The 21,272-nt window shown below is 45.6% G+C and overlaps 1 protein-coding gene across 2 annotated transcripts in view; it reads right to left on the bottom strand.

The window, feature by feature from the left end:
• The window catches only part of LOC147748302 (coagulation factor XI-like), a 181,144-nt gene that overhangs the window by 137,885 nt on the left and 21,987 nt on the right, over positions 1-21,272 (bottom strand). For both annotated transcript variants that reach the window (XM_086960071.1, XM_086960062.1), the window contains one exon: positions 18,892-18,954. In XM_086960071.1, the coding sequence (XP_086816197.1) occupies positions 18,892-18,946 (55 nt within the window). In that variant the 5' untranslated portion in view covers positions 18,947-18,954. The remainder of the gene's footprint in view (positions 1-18,891; positions 18,955-21,272) is intronic.

The following is a 21,272-nucleotide window of genomic DNA, read 5'->3' as shown; positions in this document are numbered from 1 at the left end:
CCACGAACCCAAAAGGAAGGTCCGCTCCGCCGATCTCACCCTGGCAGAGACCCCCCACATCTGAAGGAACAGAGCAGGCGGAAGAGCCTTCTCCTATGTCGCAGCCAAGGCCTGGAACAAGCTCCCAGTGAACATCAGACACTCCTGGACATCTTCAGGAAGAACCTCAAGACCTGGCTCTTTGATAGAACCGGAGCTGCAACAACCCCCCCCCCTCCCACCTGTCCCCCACCCCCAGGGCCTTGAGACCCTCATGGGTGAGTAGCTCGCTTTATAAAAACCCTGATTCATAGATCGAGAGATGGGGCAAAGATGGATGAAGTAAGGCCTCAGGGAGCAAAAGTATGGGATCCTGGAAGGCAGAAAGGGTGAAGGAAACAACCCCAGAGATGTGATAAAAAATGTTGAAAGAGAAAGAAATATCTATAAATGTAGGGTAAAAAGATCCCAAATAGGAAAAAGGTTGGAAAAGACTGGGAGGCCACAAAGAGTAAAAAAGTAAAAGAGAGCCAGTGAAAGACAGAGATAGAAGGCTTCTGAAAAGTATTAAGTCTTTGCAAAAGAGAAATAATGCAGAAGGAGAAATCCACTGAAATAGGGTAAAGGAGACACAGCAAGAACATTTGATAAAAGAAACAGGGGGAGAGGAGAACTGTATTCCCTTTACATGATTTGTTGGTCAGTGTTCAGTGCATGTGTGATGTGCTGGATTGTGAGCACAGAGTTTGAAGCTCTAGTTGAGTGTAAATAGCTCACACTGGTCTGATCAGCCACTGCTGTATCCCCCAACAGTGCTACCTTCTCGGACTGCTAATCCGCGTCGAGGTTCATTCATTAAAGCTCATGTACCAGTACTGCATATTCCATAATTAAAATCCAACTCTTTCAGGAATTAAACTGGGGTTTGTGGGGGCATCAAGTAAGAGTCTATCCGACTCTTCTTCACCTTTCAAAAATGACTGACTCGTTCTCCTAATTCCCATCTCAGGAACAGTGACTCAATTAATATATGTACATTGTTAAACCTGGCATCCTTGCTGTGGTTTCCCTGACTTTTTGCTTTCAGACCTCCTGTTTTTGCTGACTTTCAGCACTATACCACTGCTGACCAAAGCAAAAGTGAATGTGCTTTCTGTTTCAAATACGGTGTCATTGGCTTATCCACATTTTACATATTTCGTTTCCTTAAACGTTCCTGGTAAACTGTAATAAGTGTGCCCAGGGCCTGTAACTCAAATGCTACTAGTGGGTCTGCAGCCCCGATCGTGCCACCCACTTAAGTAGCCCCTTAAACATGTCACAGGCCTGCCTTTGCAGAGCCTGTGTGTGCAGCTTTAAACTGCCAAGTGGACCTGGCAAGTTAACCTTTTTGCCAGGCACAAACCTTTTTTAATATATGCAGTTCGCCCATAAGGAAGGGCCTGGGCAGACCAAGGGCAGGGTGTAGTGTATTTAAAAAGTAGGACATGTACTTTTAGGTTTTACATTTCCTGGTAGTAAAAAACTCGTACCTTTATTTTTTACTATTGCAAGGCCTATTTCTCCCAAAGGATAACATTGGGACTAACTTATTACGTTTTAGAAGGGTCATTTCCAATTGGTTAAATATATAACTCCCAGGTTTGGTGCCTCTGGAATCACAATTTAAAAATTACAACTTATGGTAAAGTCAGATTTTTCAATTTTAATTAAAAAAAATGCCACTTTTAGAAAGTTGTCATTTTCTTTTTTAAACCATTTGGTCTTCTGTCTGTCTCTGACTAAATGTCAGGGGTCAGTGACCTCTCGGCATTGTGCATTATCTCTATCCAGCCACACACAAAGAGAGCTTAGGTGTGACTATGGGCCATCATGGGCAGAATGGGAGGTAGGAGTGTTCACTTTCACCTGACTAGGCTGTGTTCTGTCCCAACACAAAGGGTGCATACCCCTCTGTGGTGACTCTGGAGCCAGGGCAGGCACTCTGTGCTCTTCAAAGGCATCTTTTTGACATCCCTCCCACTTCAAAAGGCACAACTAAGTATAAGTACTTGACCTCTGACACTACCACTTCAGCACACTTTAGGACCTGTGGATACTTTACCAAGAAAGACGGCAGTGCTGTTCAAAGGACTGCCACTCTGCTGGACCCTTGCTCTGATGTACAGACCTGCTGCATGCTGCCCTCCTTGCCTGTGAGTGAGAAAGACTGGACCTGCTTCTCTCCAACCCAGAACCATAGTAACTCCAAGGGCTTGCCTCCTGTTTTGCAGTCTCAGGGGCATGAAAGACTTCCAACTCACATGCTACAGCACTTGGACTCTGCCATCTGAGAGTCTTGCCCTGTCAAGTGGTGTCGATCTGGTCCTGGACACTTGGACGTGGGTGTAAAGTGCTGCAACAAAAAAACACGCATAGACTGTGGTGTGCTGCTTGTAACCGGCACATCTCCATCGATGCAGTGACACACCAAGGACAATGCATTGCCGACTGCTCGGGCATCACTTCCTGTTATGATGCATCTTTGACTTTGCTCAGCACAGCACCAATACTTTGCCTCTTTGCTTCTTGCATCTTGGCTTCTTCAACCACAGAACTAAGGTTCTTTGTTGTGGGCCAAAGCAGGTCCCTGTATCCTACCCACGCTACATTGTGGTCAGCTTGAATGTTTGGAAATGATCTGGTGTGGTATGACCAGACAGCTTCAGCCTTCACGTTATGCCTTTAAGCACTACTTTTCAGTTTATTCTTTAAAAATTCATAACTCACTGTCTTACTATTTGAAGCTTTGCACAAATACTCTTAATGAAAGCTTGCCTGCTCTTTGCCAAGCTACCAGAGGGTGAGCTCAGGTTAATTTATGGTGTGTATCTGACTTACGGCTCCTGCTTGGACAGGGTGCATACCTCTGCCAAACAGAAACCCGATTTCTAACATACAGAATATATAAGTATAACTAACTTTCATAGCGCCATGCCCAGAATACCAAATACAGTGGGACTTGCAACTATTATTTGGTAATGGTTATCGGTGTATATAATGGTGGTACATTTAGTAGGTTAATAAAGGTTATAGTTTTGATATTCACAATTGCAGCTTTTACCATTTGTATGGAATGCATGAACTGTGCTTCGTTCCTGGTGCCCCATTAGGTATGCCTGTCTTGTAGCACTTAGTGGCTTGTCTACTGTAGATAGTCAGACATTAAACGTTATCCCCATTTGGGCTGTTAATTCCTTTAGACGGGGAACTCCAGTCAAAGTCATTTGTTAAATCTCATAATGTGCTCACATGTACTCCTGATAAATCTGCTAAACATGGTGTCACTTCCTGTGAGGTCAAGATTCCACTTGCTTTGATGTCATGCACAGTGATGTCACTTGCATTCTGCCTAACCTGGTTAGTCCACCCACGTCATTTTTAGGTCTTGCTGAGCCAGCGCATGCACTGCTCTGCGAGACATTTAGTTAGTGGCTTTTCAAAGTGCTAACACAATCATTCTTTTCCTGGTATCAAGCTTGCAGCCACGCGCTCAGCCGCCATGTGGCTTTCATGGCTCATTAAGCCTTGCTCTCCCAAGTGCCACGCTCTGCCCCACCGCCACCACAGTGCGCATCCCTGGCATCACTTGGTTTTTCGGCCGCGTTACTTTCAAGGCCGCGTGGCCAATTCTTGTTTTCCTCCTGTGCAGTTAAGACACTAATTAACTAAACCAGGAATTTCAGTAGCAACCTGAGTTCTTTCTAATAGTTTTACCAAAGCCAGATGAGACAACATTTACGTCAGCATTGCCCTAATGCAAGTTTTATCACCTGTAAGGATATGAAGATACTGGATGAAGTCTGCGTTAAGATTATCTGGCGCCATCTAATCGGGTGTTGATTTTTTGCTTCTCATCTGCAAAATGTGACGCACCAATCTTTTTCTCTCAGATGTTGTTAGCCTTTCAGCTCCACTTGCTCTTTTGTTACAGAACCCCCTTATTTTTTCACCCCATAAAACAGTCCTTAAAGGGCCTGGTTTCTACAGCCGCATCGATAAGTGCTTTCTGGGTCGTTTCTCATTTCCAGAGGCAAAAAAAAAAAGAGGGGGGCAGGGGTGACAATTTCATTCACCAGAACACGGCCCGGGCAGGCTAACTGTTTAATGATGAAGCCTCCTCCTCCCTCCAAAGGCCCCTAATTGTTTTTCTTCCCACTATCTGTCTCTTTCACTCCCATCTGTCCTCCTTTGACGGTGTGTGTTTTCGCCCTTTGTCTGCTGGGCTTTTATTGACACCTTCCTCAATGCCCACTTCTATCGCCCTTCTCTGATCTCTTCTGGCTCATTAACCCCCTGGCACTGGGGGGGGCGGATCCGCTGACAAAGGCCTGTAATCCGATCCGCCGCTTTATTGAGCCCATTGTCTGCCTGCTAATTCCGCACTTTCTCCTCTCCGTGGGCCCGCAGGCTCATGGCCTGCCTGTTCTTTTCCCACCAGCCCCGACTGTAGCTCAGCACATCGCCACACAATTGTGTTGGACAAATTACCGACTTTGAGAAATTGTTTCTTTCTAACATTTTGTTCAACAATTTAAATCTTCCTCAGGCACATCTCTCTCTATCTCTTTTTTATTTTTTTTTATTTTTGGAGAACCTTTATTTAGAAGAGGGTGCACACAGCTATTCAGCCAAACATCCCGGAGGCATGACAGCAAAAAATAGAAAATCGGACAGTTTCGGCACACCCAGGAGAGCATCTCAGGATTAAAGAGGTCAATTTTTTAAAAATAAAACAGGATATACACAGTAAATACGTAATACAGTTCCATATGTTAACGAGATGGAAAGAGAGAAAAGAGAACAGGAGGGGGCCGGCTACGGGATCTAAAGTAGATACAATCACCGGGTGGGCAGGGAAGCATGTCCAACTGCAGAGACGACAACATTTTTAAGCAAACAATATAAGCAAGCATACATTTCTGAAAACTACCGACTAATGCCCCACCCGATGAAACCAATGACAGGAGAGACTGAGCGGCCACAGTCCCAGCACCGCCCAAAAAGTCCAAACAGTAACCCGATAAACTGACCCCCAACCCAGGGAGAGAGAAAAAAGGAAGTCCAGTCAAACTAAAAGAAGAGAAAAAGGCCATAGAAACAGAGAACGGACAAACAAAAATACCCCACCCCCTACCCCCCACCCTGCACCCCTGCAGATGGCTACAGCCTACCCCCTAGCAGCGTGCCTATCGCCCAGCGACCAAAAACCCGAAATATAGTAGAAAAGAGATTTATAAAGGAAGGAAACACAGAAAAAGAAAGAAAAGAAAAGTTAAGGGAGGAGGAGACCCTCGCATCCCCGGTCGCACTACCCCCTCCTGCGACGTACAGCCCTGGTCATTCAACAATCAGCAGCAAAGCAAAGTAAATTCGGTAGAACCCAGGAAAGACGTCCTACACCGCCCCGCCCCCTGATACAAGAAAATGGCGGATCCCGGGTCCCTCTCAAACCCCTAGCATCCGAGTCGAACACCAGTCTCACCCTTGACCTCTACGAGTGTTCACCATGAGTTCCGCACACCGCACCCGCGTATTCACAGGATAAGTCAAAAGTTCAGCCAGTCCACGAATCTGTGCGGCGAGTCCAACGGATATCCACCGTCCACCACAATCCTCAGCCGCCATGACACTCGCCACGGTATGACCAGATCCCGACCGTTCCATACTCCACCACACTGCACAGCTCACACGATCGATAGATGTTCGCTGTTTCCGTCGGGTCACAGGTTCAATAAAGTCATAGGGGGACGAGCACGTGAACACGACCACAGGTGGACTAGCCAACGTGGGCGGGCGGAACACCATGGCGGCGGGTTCAGCAGCACACAGCGGTACAGACATTGCTATCCAGGCTTCGACACTAGATGGGCCTCGAGTCGTAGATTCCGGGATCAAAGTGGGAGAAACGGCTCGCTTAGGGGGACCAGACAGATCAGAGTCCTTATGCGATCGGGCAGTTTCGGTGTCATCCACAATCGACTTATGTGAAAGAGCAACCATGTAGGAGCACAGACCCTTAATGGCGGCCATCACGGTTCGCAATGATTGCTCTTCTTCACCCCGCACCGCCGCGAAATGATCGACTCCAGACATCAATGCGCCCTTCGGGTCACCCGATTCCCCCAGGGACCAAAGTGCGATGAGGGCAGGCGGGGGCAGGAGGCACACAGTCCAGCAACGATAGGGCCTCTCGGAAGGGGGCCCCACCCCAGTGGGAAGGGAACGCCGAGAAGGGGACCCCCGACCTCTCAGCCACTCACAGGATCATTACACCTCCACAATGCGGGTAGAACCGCAGGCTCTCCACCAATCCAGGGGCAGGTTGCTCTCCACTTCTATCGACCGGACCGTGTCTGGATCCCCCGGCCGCCGTTGTTGCACTGCAACCCGGCAGGGTCAGTACTCGAGGTCCCGGCTCTCGGTCAGCGTTAGGCCAAGAACTTCCACTCGATGTAACTCCGGCAATCCGGGCCGTAAGTTTCCCAGGACCACACCGCCAGCATCAGCAACGGGTCACCCACACGGGGGTGAGGCGAAAAAGCAGGATTTGTAGCAGGATATTCAAGCAGCAGGAGGAGGTCGACGGAGCCGAGAGCTTATGCGGCCATCTTCGTTCATCGCTAGGCTCCTCCTCCATCTCTCTCTATCTCGATGGCAAACAACAAATAAAGATTAATAAAGCTATTATCAGAGACCGTTCAGGTTGCGGTCTAAGGTATATTCAGGGCCACTGGAATTATGCGGTAGGAGAGGGTTAATTATGCTGCAAGGTTGAGTATATTATGTTGCAAGGAAAAGCAAATTATGAGATGTAATGCAGTACATTTTTTTAAAGTAGTACTTCATTATTTTGTACTTTTTAGGTTTCGCCTATCGAAAACTAGGCAAGCAGCGTTTCGCGCAGGCGAAATCTTTTGTTTTGCAGTATGGCTGTTTGTCCCGCCTCCGTTTCCCATTGGCTAGCTCCATAAATGGAGGCTAGCTATTGGAAAACAGAGGCGTCCGTCATTATGCGAGGCGACTCGTGGGCGTTCCTGAGAATTTTTCTCATCCGGCCCCTTTTAGGACGTCAGTGCGGCGGTGGGCGGTGGTTTAATATTTTTTTTAATTTAGGTTTGTTTGGGCATTATTTTGTAGATGGCACCCGGTGGAGAGTGATTTCAGCCCCTGCTGCAACACAAACAAGTGCTCCTCAGCTCGCGGCAGCCGCTAAGCGCTTTTCTTAAACCTATCCCGCCCCCCTCCCGCTGTCCGTGTGCCCGTTCCGTCCCGTCCCCCCCTCCCCCGCTGTCCGTGTCTCCGGCCGGTGGAAACCAGCCGGCTGTGTGTGCGCGGCTGGTTGGCTGTGTGCGTGTATGCAGCTGACCACGTACAAAGTTAACAATTAGCGAATTCATGTGAGCTTTTGGAGAAATCGGAGGAGCTCCGTCCCCAGAGTAAGTAAACTTGGCAAAGCAGCTGCCATCTTAGACTATGTGCTTTTCCGAGTCGACAATGTTGTGTTGCACTGTGTTACACTCCGAAATACCAAGAAAAGAATTACTTATTTTTAATAGAGTAGCAAAACGTACGCGCGGCACTTTAGAATGCTTCATCTCCTTTTTTTTGTAATACTAGTTCCCAAAATAAGGGTTCTCATTAATTAAATATTTTTCAATATGGCCACCTGTATTGCGCTTTTGACATCTGTACTTCCTCTATGTCTATTGCTCCGGAAGAAGTTTGAGCACTGGTGCTTGCCACTTCCTTTCTTGAGATAGCCCGGCACGGGTAGGTATATGGCAGATGAGGTTGCTCCGAAATCCGTCTTGAATCTCTTGTTTGTATCAGCTATCTGCTGGAGTCAGTTCTTTGCGAAGAGTTGGGATAGTTTTCAAAGTAACCACAGCTCCTGTGTGGGGTGGAACGGACCGGGCATTTGGTGGTAGCCATGCCTTTTCTGTCACACCCGCTTTCCTGTGTCATAAACCGGGGTTCCCGTGGTGGTGGGATGTTAGAATTCTGAACTACTATGTCACATTTCCGTACCGATAGGCAGACAAATGAAACTGTTGTAATCCATGTCGTGGACGGCTGAGGGAGGATACTGCATGTATTCTGTGTGTTAGGCCAGGAAGAAGAGATACGACTTGTTCAGTGGTCTTCACTAACATGTTGAAGACAGGGCTACATAAATAACGATAAAATCGATATGTGAAAACGGGTGCGAGTATGTGCATATTTCCTTTGCTGATCGTATTTTATTGTGTCTACAGAGCACCATGGGGTGAGTGATCAGGGGTCAGCGAAAAGGTGCGGGGTCCGTCTTCAAGGCTCATGTGAAACACAGGAAGGGCCCAGCCAAGCTCAGGGCTGTGGATTTCGCGGAGAGGCATGGCTACATCAAGGGCATTGTAAAGATAAGCTAACCGCATAGAGTGCTGAGTTTGGCTTCAGCCCAGGATTTGACAGATGTCAATAGTGCTACCGTGTATACTTAATACGTTGTGTTTTTAATTGAGACTCATTGGCTACTTCCGATTAATGGCTCAATCGTATTAAGGACTAGATTCTTTATTTATTTTTTTAACTCCGCGACAAGTGCTTGGGTGTTTAATACTAACAACATCTGGATGTCGACTTCGGGCATGCTAACAATAAATGGTACATACGTGCACTTAATTGTATGTATGGGAAATTTCTCTAGCGCAAACCTAGCTAAAAGACAGTAGTGCCCTATGCAGTCATAGCGAAGAAAGAAGTCTCATGTGACCATGATAGTTACCTAGTTTATGGACTGTTGGTTGAGAAATTCGTTGTTTTCTTAAGAGGTGTTCCTTCAGTCATTTCTTAAACTGACGTAGCTTTGTGGTAGTCTTGATGGATACACAAATGTTTTTCCCGTACTCTAGTTGCATAAATAGAAAAGGCTTGCTGCCCTTTGTTTATTTTTAGTTACACTTAGGAGTCTGCATTGTGAGGGTACCCAGGCTTCTTGTGTGCTGAGAACCACCAGGTGTGTGTCGTGATTAATTTGAAAATGATGCCGCTGGTTTTGAGATAGTGTGGACCGAAAGGGGAGATAATTAAGTTAAATCAGTATAGGGAGACTTGATCCTATTATTTAAGGCTCAGAATGAGACGTACTGCAGTGTTTAGGATGCCCTTATGTGGTGCTAGTGTGAAGTCAGAGAGGCCATGGGCTTGGCATTGCAGCCATCTATTTGTGAAAGTGCGAGGACTTGAACAGCAGTTCTGAAGTCACTTTATGGAGAAAAAAAACTGTTCCTTTATTTAGATGAGAAAGCTGGTCCCAGGCCGTATTTATACTTTTTTGGCAGTATATCCCTTAAGGGCGACGTTGATGACTAGGATGAAACAAAGTGGCTTGGCATTCAGTGAAAGTTGGGCTTCAAAACAATCATGTTTATGCCCAGTGCCCAGATACCCTTAGGGTGACAGTGCTGTGCTTTACAAATGTTTGATGCAAGTGATCAAGGGTTGTAGTGTTTGTTGTTTGTTGGCAAATAACTAGAATTCTATCTTGGTTGGGCTAGGCATCCAGTTCTAGACGATATGCAGGTACTGTTTGAGGTATGGTATGTCGCAAAAAGACTTTCAAGTAGATTTGTGTATCATCAACCTCTTGGTGAATTTTGATGCTATTATCTGTGCGTAGAGTTTCAAGCAGCATACCTGCAAGGGTTTTTATATGTCTCTGTGTGTTTACATGCATATCAGTATTGGCATGTTCATTTAATGTGATATTTATGTAACATGTTGTGTGTTCCTAGGATGGAATCAGATCGGACTCTACAACTAACGACAAGTGAGTGTGTGTGCTAGGCTGGTGTGTCTTGTTTTTATATGCCTTGAATTATAAAATGGGAGTTTACGAGTCTGTTAACCTTTTACATATCTTGAAAACTCCCTGCGAATTTTTCCTCTTTGTTATCTCCTCGCCATCAGCACCTTGTCATTTTTGTTTTCATTCTAAAAATTGCACACAGTTTTAGTTTTTTACTCTAAATGTGACTCTCAATTTTGGCCTCTTGTAACACAAAACCTCTGGGAGTACAAAAAAAACACACTAAGAAAATGAGTATAAGCTTTATGACTTGGGCCCAGAAAGTAATTGAACAGCAAATGCCCATATATAGTTATACTTTGATATATTAGGCATCCAGATCCCAAACTTGTGCATCTGATGGGGCCCCTAATGACAGTTCCTCTGTGGATTATTTGGAAGGTGATGAGACGAAGGGGAGTCACAGAAGCAGCACAACTCTTAGTACAGTGAAATAACATGTTCTGGTATTAGAGGTGCATATGTAGTGTGATAGGGGCAATCCCAACTCCACCCACCAAGTCCATATGAAGGCTACGAGTATATATGATTTACTCTTGTAGTACTCCTTGCTGACTTTTGAATGCCAAGAGCAACCCTGGTATACTTAGGACGTACTCCTGAAATTCAGTAGTAAGCTAGATGTACCACAATAGCTAGTCACAGCAAAATCTTTGTGACTCAGTACTTACTTGTATCTTTACTGTCTGTCTGTGTGAAGAATTCAGATTCATTGTGACACAGTTGTCAGTATGTCATTAGGGAGCTGGTATTCTACTAGTATGGCATTTAAAAGAACACAAACTATAAAATGTGTAGTAAATGGCTAAAAAGGATGGCTTAAGATGTTTAAGAGAACAACCAGTGTATCAGAAACTACTGGGTGTGTGTGTGTGGCTCTGGGTGTGTGTGTGTGTGTGGCTCTGGGTGTGTGTGTGTGTGTGGCTCTGGGTGTGTGTGGCTGGCTCTGTGTGTGTGTGTGTGTGTGTGTGTGTGTGTGTGTGTGGCTGTGTGTGTGTGTGGTAGTAATTGCTGTCTGCTGAGCTCGTCCGTAGGGTACAATAGGTCTCACATTTGCGGGAGAATGGCAATGTAAATGACAATGCCATTTATTTATCTGTTTTCAAAACCAACACATAAATACAAAATTTGTCATTTACAATGCCAATAGCTCTAACTTTTCCAAAGGCGAAACCATTGCATTGTAAATGCTTGTTACACTTGTTTACACTGTCTGGACATGAGGTGAGGTGTACCCAAATACAGCAATAAGCAATTGAAAGTTAACCTGTCAACCTCTGCAAATGGCCTTTCACTGTACTGTAACATGTGGCACTGGGTTTTGCGTAACTTTTGAACCATTTGAGCTAGAAACAAACAATATTATTTTTTGCTAAAACCTGCAGATTATGCAGCAAATGATGGATTATGTGGCAAATGCAGCAAATTCATCATAATTATGCGCAAATCGCTGCAGCCGCACAATCGCATAATTCCAGTGGCCTTAGGTATAATAATAATATCAATGAAAATAACAATGTTGTGTATTATAATAATTATTTTTAGCTAACAAGCACGAGCCAGCCTGTCTAATAGGTTCAAAGTGAGTTAGGAAACCGAAACAAATTCTGGTAAAATATTGATTCCCAGATCACAGTCATGGTTTCATCTGGATAAGGTTAAGTTGCTTTTTCTTAATGATATGTCAAATTAAATGTGTATGTGGTGATGAAGACATACCCTTTCTCTAAAGATACCTTATGTCGGAGAGCTTGTACTGATCCCCTACATATTCCAGAGATTTTTCTTGGGCTGCAGTGCATCCTTGCAGAGTTCTTGAAGTAGCCTTGGTTACATGTAAATACGTGCAGGAGGATACCCAGCCCCTTTATACATTTAATCGAAAGTCATATATATTTGTGCACCTTGTTTTATTTCACCAAACAAGAGTCCCTTCTGTTTCCTCACAGGCCATATATTGACCAATCTCCACTATTCCATGTGCTCACTCTAGATTCAGTAGGCACCATTTGTAACTGGTTGTATAGAATTAACCCAGGGGTATCGCCATTAAATATGTACACTGCATGTTACCATATCAAATAAAATAAGCATTCATAAAGCCTATATGTCTCACCTTTTGGACATAATAGCTCTTTGCCAATGCATTTTTCTGATGCTGCACAGCATTGGCAAAAAAAGAAAAACATGCCATCACACGACTTTTGTTTCTGATCATGCCATTCTGTAGGTGAGACATGAGCCACAAAGCATGCCAGCACCTACACAATCACGTGGTTGCCATTGTCACCACTTGCATCATTAAATTAAGAAATGTATTTTTTCTTAACATAAAAGCACAATATAAAACAAGCATTGGCATAGCCAATAGGTCTCGCTTTTGGGTCCATATAAGTTGATTGAAAAAGCTTTATTCGAGTTATACACTCATAAAAGCACAAACATACATGTTAAAATTCATACATTTTAGAATACATTACAATTAAAATTCACATTTCATACACATAAAATAGATATTAAACAATTGTGCAAGCTTTGACAAGAAAATACATAAACTGTAAAATGTTAATTCATATTGGAAGGTAGAGCCCTCCGCCTAATGGATCATGCCCACCCCAAATATTTTGCCGTTCCCAACACTATAGGCATTTCGGTGGAGGTACAAATAATTCTCAACCCCTCAACACCACTGGAAACCCCAAGGTTTCTACAAACTGGAGCTAGCCAAACTCTCCTCGGATTTACATAGGCCTTACACAGGAATAAGAAGTGAGCAATGGTTTCGTTGGGGGCACCACATACCGGGCAGCTTGAAGTATTAGTACTCTTCCACCTGCCCGTCAATGACCGCAAGGGGAGAGATCCTGATCTTAGCTGGAAGAATAGTTTCCTGTCTATCGGGACAGTTATACTGTCCCAATACTGCTCTAATACAGGTCTCATTTTAATTTCCATGAATCTACCCCCCATTGTTTCCGCGTGTGTACCCCTCCAGAGCTTGTCTTCCACATAATCCCAGTATATGGCCTTGATGGTATTTTTACTTGGGAATACTTCCCCAGACGGGTTTTCCCAAAGATTAGAGAGACCGAGCTCAGCAAGAACAGCCCTGAGCATCTTCAACCATGTTATTTTATGGAAGGTGTCTGATTTAACTAGGGCTAAGAACCCGTCGGCATAGTGTCGGATCTCTGGGGTCGTCCAAAGCCGTCTCCAATAAAGGATAGGCCTTAATCGGGCCCGATCACTAACCGATCTCCTCCCAAGGTCAAGGCCAAGGGGTATTAATGGCACACTCTGGGGCAGACCCGTGATTCCCCTCAGAAACCTATTCTCTGATAATTGTAAATTAGGTAGCCTCTCAAAACCCCATACTTCTGCCCCATACAGGGCTGCCCCTAGAGTTTTAGCGTCATAGACCATAAGGACCGGTTTTATGGGCCTAATTTTTGATTTCACTTGTTCCACCCGAAGCGCCCCTGAAATCTGCTGATGTCTCAATACCGCCTTTTCTATGTGTCGTGACCAACCTGGCTTACTTGATATCTCCACCCCAAGGTAAGTAAAAACATTTACTACCTCTAGCTCGATGTTATTCAGAGATACCTTTGGTTGGGGTCGGCGCCTTTGAGAGAAAACCATCAGCTTTGTTTTGCTAGCATTGACTTCAAGGCCATGCTCCTTGCAAAACATATCAAATATATTTAGGGCACGCTGGAGTCCAGCTGGGGTTTTGGACACAATTAGGGTGTCGTCAGCGAACATCAGGATCGGGACCCTGATGCCCGCTAGCGAAGGTGCATCCACACTTGCGTCCAACATCCTGTCCACAATACCATTAATGAACAAGGAGAAGAGCAGGGGTGCCATTGCACATCCCTGCCGTACACCCCGCTCGACAGGAAAATTAACAGTTGATTCCCCGTTCCTCCCCCATTGGACCTTGGCAAAATTGCATTCATGAAGACGCATTATTAAAGTTAGCAACTCAAGTGGGACCCCTATCGTTTTCAGAACTGCCCATAGCTTGTTCCTCGGGACCAGGTCGAAGGCAGCCCTCAAGTCTACAAATGCGACATATAGGCTGCCTTCGCCAAGGAGTACCGTCCCCCACCGCAACATGGTAAATCGGAATATTTGATGCACCGTGCTGGTTGCGCGCCTAAAGCCTGCCTGATAAGGGGAAAGGGCGTTGTTCTCATCTACCCAGTCCATGAGCTTATTGACCACCATCTTCCCCACCATTTTTTGAACGGTGGCAATCAGGCTTATCGGCCTGTAATTGGCCGGGAGTGACCGATCACCTTTCTTATAGATCGGTATGATTATTGCCCCCTTCCATATATCTGGGACTTTAGCCCCTTTAGCTAGAGCATTTCCCAGCAGGGTCACATAACTGGCCCACCGTACCTTGTCGTTCTTAAACAAATCAGAAGGAATCCCATCCAAGCCCGGTGCCTTTCCCCTTGTAGGGTTGAAATTACCATTTCAGCTTCTTTATTTGAAAACAGGTTTCCATTAAAAAATGCCACTGGGATTGGTTCTAAGGCCACAATATCCCTATTCTCTGCATACTGGGGTTTAAAATACTCAACCCATGATGACTCATTGACATTATTATCTGGATTGCCAGGGGTGCCACCTCGGCCCCACTTCACAATTTTCCAGAAAAGTCTGGAGTCCCTTGTCCCAGAAGCTTCCAGCAACTCCTCCCAGTATTCCTCATCCCACTTTTTCTTGGCCTTGTGAATACTAACATTGTAGCTTTTCCTGGCTGCACTAATCAAAGCCTTATCTCTATTTTTGAGTGCCCTACCCAACTCCAATCTGGCTAACCTACACTGTTTGTTGAACCACCTAGCCATTTTGAGTGGGGCTTTCCTATTTACCTTGCTTAGTCTAGTAAAATGCGGTTTTAGAAGGGAAAAGAACGTATCGTGTATAACTGTTGTCGAAGAGGAACCAGGTGTTACAGGGTTTACTGCCTCCATGTCGGCAATTGCTTTATCCACCTCCGAATTTATATTATCCATGGATGCCACATTACCCAACACATTAGGCCATTTAACTCTTCGCATATCATTGGCCATAACAGGCACAACTTCACTACACGACTCTGGATTATCAGGCGTGACCCCCCACCAGGAGTGGGTGACACAAAGGGGATTATGATCACTTTCTAATCTACCCTTGATTTCCATGTCGCCTATCCCACACCATAGGTTAAGGCTACAAATGACATAGTCTATTCGACTTTTACTATGACCATTGTCAAATGTACAATTGCCACCCTGATCGCTCTTTGTCCTTCCATTAAGGGCCCTCAAGCCATATTCCAAACATAGCGCATTCAGTAGCAATATATCTTTTGTCCACCGTTTAACTGGTGCCAGGTTTAAGTTTGGGATGCTCCATTGAACATCTTCCTCCTGTCCTATCGGGTTTTCCTAGTTTTCCAACGGTTCAAAGGTCCTATTGAGGTCTCCCGCCACAACCACTCTGTTTCCCAGGGACCGCGTTTCTAAGAAGGTGGATAGAGCCTCTAGGGTGGGGGAATTCCCGACATTGGTACCCCTGGCATAGATATTGTATATGTCTATTATGCCCCCCTTATCTGATGACATTCTTAACAATTGTATATCCTTGCAACCCAGATCAAGCACTTTTATTTTAACTTGCAAACTTTGCTTGATCCATACTGTTAAACCTCCCATGGGTCTACCCCTTGGGGCTCTACTTGCTGGGATACAAAAGTTTAGATATCCTGGGAGGAATATTGGGTCGCAAGCCCATGTCTCCTGAAACAAACACATTTCAAACATATTGACAAAATCTATCCAATTTTGTGACAGTAATCTGGTACCCAGCCCCGCGATATTCCACGAAAAGAACCTCCCTGTGGTATTGCCATTACAAATTCCCACGTCAATGACAGGCATAGACGGGAGGTTAGTCAAACTTCCACAGTTACCTTCCTCTTCTACGACAGAATCGACACAATTAGCATCATTTCCCTCGATAACCCCCACATTTAATGGAGATCTTGGATTACCCCCCAAAATTTCCCTATACCCCATACTATCCCTCCTCCCATTCTCAATTTCCCCACTGGGGATCACTCCATTTGAACCTGGTGCTACATCCCTAGTTGTTTCCAGGGGTTTCTCAAATTTGTTCACCCCAACCATGTTGTCCCCAGTATAAATGAGGTCAGCCAATTTCCGTCAACATCCCCACCTTGAATTTCCCAATCCATCATAAGGGTTACAAGCTTGTTTATAACAATCATTTAGGCATGGGAAAGGGACGTTAAAGGGGTTGATCTCTACCTGGGGTAAAAAACTGAATCTTCCTTGCTCGTTGTTCCCACCAAGATGAATGTCCACTGGTCTTGGATAGAAAAAAGTGAGATCCACAATACCAATCCCGCCACTGCTGGTACTCCAGCCTGGTCCTGTGATCAATCCTACCACCCTTGGATCTTGAAAGTTAATTATAATACATTCACCCCCCCAGTTTCTTTGGGGTGCATCCTATCCAGTTGACCCTTCTAACCCCGATGATCAGGCCATCTACTTCCCCGGGCAGAGGTCTATTAACCCTTAACCAGTACATAACCTTGTTTTTTAGCATCTGGTAGGTTTCTCTTTGTCCTTCTTATAAGGGTGGGACATTAGTAAGGATAGCCACATAGGGATAAGAATCAGGGGTGAGTTGTACTGGAGGTGTCCTAGTTGGAGGTTTTGTCACACATAATGTTGGCCGACTTTGTTCTGGAGCAACAGACCCTGGTGGGAGAGTGTTCTTTAGTACCATGGAAGCCTGATTTTTCTCAGATATTCTATTACCATTGCTTACAGGACCAGCTCTATTTTGGACTTGTGGAACATGAGATTTACTTGTCCCAACACCTTTTTTACAAGAGTTTCTATCATTGCTTGCCAAGGAACCCTGGCAAGTTAGCGAAGCACTTGGTATGGATTGAATATTATCACTAGCAGGGGTGACACTCTTTGGACGTTCATTACTACTCTTTGCTACAGTGCTATGTGGCTTGATTTTCCCACGATTGCTGTTGGTTACAGTAATCGGTGCATCAGTAGTAGTCTTACTACTCTGTCCTTTTCCCCGCTGGTTGGTTACAACACTCACAGCAGGAGAATGTGAGTCAACCGACGGGGCACCTACATCTCGCTCAGCTATTTGTTGGTCATTCCTATTATCACCCAATTTGAGACAAGACTTAATTAAAGATTTGGTAGAAAAAAAATTGTCTAGGCTAGCCTGCTCTAAGTGGTCCAATTGATCAGCTAGCTTCCTAAGTCTATCTTCAAAGGGGTTCAAAAGGGACCGTATTAATTTTTCCAACTCTGAGAGGAGTTGTGGCTTCGGTATCGGTGTCCCAGGGGAAATAATAACAATGGGATCAGGACCCGATGTTAATGGTGTCCTAGGTGATGCCATTATTGCGGGATCCAAGCCTGATGGTACAACTTCTCCCTTGTCCGCTGATAACCCAGTTGGGTTATCCCCAGTAGTATTACAAGGTTGTGTGTTTGTCCCTAGTTTCCTATATTTTCTTGGTGGTTTTGGGACCTGACATTTCTTTGTAGTTACACTCCTTTTCCTTTTGGGACAAAGTTTAAGTTTTGTGGGATGCACTGAAACGCTGGTTTGAGGGGTAGGATGTTGCCCAGTGGGTGGATTAGTAGAAACACCAGGGGAAGTTACAGGCAGCGTAGTGGTTACAGTTTCTAAGGGAAAAGTAACCGATGTCTCATTTGTTAAGGGTGAGAATTGTGGGATATCATGTGCAGCAGGCAACGTAATGGACGATAAAGGGGTGACCAATGCAGGAAAACTTTGGCTTTTACTTCTTTCACCAGGGGTTTTCAAAAGCTCAATGGACAGCCTACGCCCCGTGCGTCTTTCTGCCAGGGCGATTTCCCTATCAATATCCTGAGGCAGCCGTTTGAAATATCTATCTAGAGGGCCCATAACAGTAGCTTCCCCCTCACTCAGGGGGGGCAGCAAAGTAGAGGTATTTATGGTACAAGCCATATAAAAAACCCTTTAGCCCCCTGAATATATTAGAGCACTACACTATACAAATGGCTATATAGAAATACCAGGTCAGCAAATGTTAGTGGGATGGCCCAGCCCGGCCTCCTTCGGCCCCTGACGGCCACAGACGGTCCCGCCCTTGTCCCGGGCTTCTCCCGGGCACGCTCCCGCGCAGCGGGATCCGTTGGTTGTTAATATACTATCTAAAGTGGAAGAGGAGGAGCCTGCAGGGAGAGCGTCCCAGCTGGTAAGAATTGGGAGTTGTGGGCGCTCCTGGGACTTGTAGTCCTGCGCCCACAACACGCTCGCAGCCCTGCAGGTCCTGGCACACAAAGTCAAGTTTAAATAAAAGCGCTGTCAGGAGATGTCCGCCTCGGGCGAAGCGGGACCCGTGCAGCGGGTACCGCGAGCAGTTTCCTGGATCCTGGTTAGCAGAGACGGCTTCAAACACAGTGAGCCCAGCGAGGAAGCAGCAGCAAACAACAAGGAAATCCGCCGGTGCAGGTGAAGAGGCGGCTTATTACCGCGTCGAAGGACCAGGCAGGAGCCTGCAGGGAGAGCGTCCCAGCTGGTAAGAATTGGGAGTTGTGGGCGCTCCTGGGACTTGTAGTCCTGCGCCCACAACACGCTCGCAGCCCTGCAGGTCCTGGCACACGAAGTCAAGTTTAAATAAGCGCTGTCAGGAGATGTCCGCCTCGGGCGAAGCGGGACCCGCGCAGCGGGTACCGCGAGCAGTTTCCTGGATCCTGGTTAGCAGAGACGGCTTCAAACACAGTGAGCCCAGCGAGGAAGCAGCAGCAAACAACAAGGAATATAAGTATTTAGTTATGCATCACAATATCCTTGGTGCAACAACATTAACTGTTGCATGGTTCAACACATACAAGGTCTCAAAGCAAGATCTATTGGCTATGCCAATGCTTGTTAGGACTTTCACCCTGTCTGTAAATGTCTCTTACCTTGACCTGATGTTGCACACACAAGAAAGGCTTGAAGAAGGATGAAATATTTCATGATTTTATCTGTAAAAAATAATTATATACTTGATTAGTAACAAAATGAAAAGGATGGAAGGAAAAACATCATGTTAATGAGAATTACATCTTTCCACTGGTTCATCACTCCACAGAGTTTATTATTTGTTTAAGTCACCCAATTGACACTGCTATCAGGCAAAGGAAATGAAGTAATAAGGTGTGTGTGTTCAAATTAGAGTCTGAAGCCACAAATTGGGAAAGTGTCTTTGGTGTCCCTTTTGGGCCTGAAATGACCTTATTATCATTGTTTTACACTTGCGTTTTCCAAAACCCTGCAGAAAACTCACTGATCATTGAAAATACAAAAATGTGCGAATGTGCTGCACCCACTGTGTGTATGTATATAAATACACTTCTAACTAATTTTTCCATGTTGAGCAACCACCAAGTAATGGCCCCAAGATACCTCCTGGCATAGACATCTGAAGGCCAAGCACTCAGGCCCTTGGATTCAATGATAAGAGGCAGATGACACATGGATGCTCCACCACCCATCCAACTTTTCACTGAATGTCTTTGAGGCTTAAGATCTGTTTTTGGTATTTTCCATTATTCTGGGCAGAAGGGAATAACAAACCTATCAGCTATTTCTGTCAGTTGTTTGCATGGAACCAGCAGTGCATATGCACTCTGCAAGCAGGTCAATCCTCGACAACGAGCGAGCCCCATTTGAGAAGGGGTAATATTCAGGTAATATTCAGAAGTTATAAATATTACATAGGGCATGGCAGTGGCGGATCCTCCATGGTGTGTTTTGGTGCCGCCCCACTGCTTTCGCGCCGTGCGAGAAAACAGAAACAAATAATAGAGAACTACCATTTGTTTTAGCCTTCTCGCATGGCAAGAAAGCCGCCCCCTCTGGCATATGAGGTAATGGACTTTGGTCTGCACATGGGCAATAGCAGTTTTATTTATGGGGTCCGCTCTGGCATTTTGGTTGCTGACTTCAGTCTGCACACAGACAATGGCCCGATCAGTGCAACAGCTGCTATCTCACACCTCACTAATGGGATCAACTCACCAGGATCCCCCACTTGACCTTGCTCCACCAGACTCAACTTCCCATAGGGTCCTCTGGTCTCTGCAGGCAGGCACTGATGCTCCTTGTTCCAGGGCCGGTGGTCTTGATTTCCCGGGGAGTTGTCCCTTCACCCACCTGGGAGACTGACAGACCTTAATTCCCAGTTCTGGTCACACAAGGCAGAGCTCTTACTGAGATTCTCACTGGCTGCTCGATGGTTGACAATTTGGAGGCTTTCAGCTCACCATTTTATAGTTAATTTTCAGACACAGATGCGATTTGGTGTCTCATGCTGTGGAGTTCATGTGGCGGGTGCCTTCTTTGAAGTGCCCACTCCTCTGTCCTGTCCTTTTCCCAGGAAGCAGCTTGTCACAGCACAAGCTACTCCAACCCAGATAGCCCCAGAACACAAGCCGTAGGAGTTCCTTGTTGATGACAACCGAATGCAAGCCTCACGGACAAATGCCTACCAAAGCTCCCTGCTCCACTCTGCATGATTCCCTTATCAGCCCCATCTCCTGCCTCAGTTTTACTCAGACCCACTGTACTTTGGAAACAATGAGTCCTTTGTGAAGTGCACAGGAGAGCCTTTCTCCCTCTAGTGTGTCCCAGCCAGCACATCCACAAATCTGTCTGAGAGGTCTCCTTCTGCACTTTTCCTCCTCAAGACCCTGGGCTTCCAATATGGAACCCATAGGCCACCATGTATTGTAGCACTCCCAAGCACACATACATCGTGCACACACTTACACTGCACAGCGCTACATGCCAGCACCATCTCGGCCAAGTGTGAGTTCAGTACACAGCAGCAGATTTTTACATGAGTGGGGCAGTAGACAGGTAAAAAGGTCTGCCCACCCCACTGATCATCAATATTGATGCCACCATTGTGCCCGCACATATTACCTTTTTGGTAAGACCAGCAGCTCTTTACCACTTATGAGGTTAGTTCTTTGGGTACTCATCCCAGTCTAGGCAAGACCACATTTCATGAGACAAGCCTAGGTCATGCCGTACATGAGTGATCTGAGTTTGCCCATGATTTAAAATGACCACCAGAGATCAATACATCAGTGCAGCTGGAGCACTCAGGGCAAGGTGCAGGTCCATCAAAATGAGAGGGACTTTTCTGTCCCAACAGTCTTGAAAAACTGGTTTAGAAGGGTGGAGGTGAAAACAATTTCCATATGTTCCATCTCAGTCTGGGTTGAAACTGAGCAGTGCCAAGCTTTGATGTGATGAGAACTGAAGTGCCAACAATGCCCATTTCTTACCAGGAATT

The sequence above is a fragment of the Lissotriton vulgaris genome, chromosome 1_1, assembly GCF_964263255.1.
Source record: "Lissotriton vulgaris chromosome 1_1, aLisVul1.2, whole genome shotgun sequence".
Classification (NCBI taxonomy): Eukaryota; Metazoa; Chordata; class Amphibia; order Caudata; family Salamandridae; genus Lissotriton; species Lissotriton vulgaris.
This window is presented reverse-complemented; position numbering and strand designations above follow the sequence as displayed.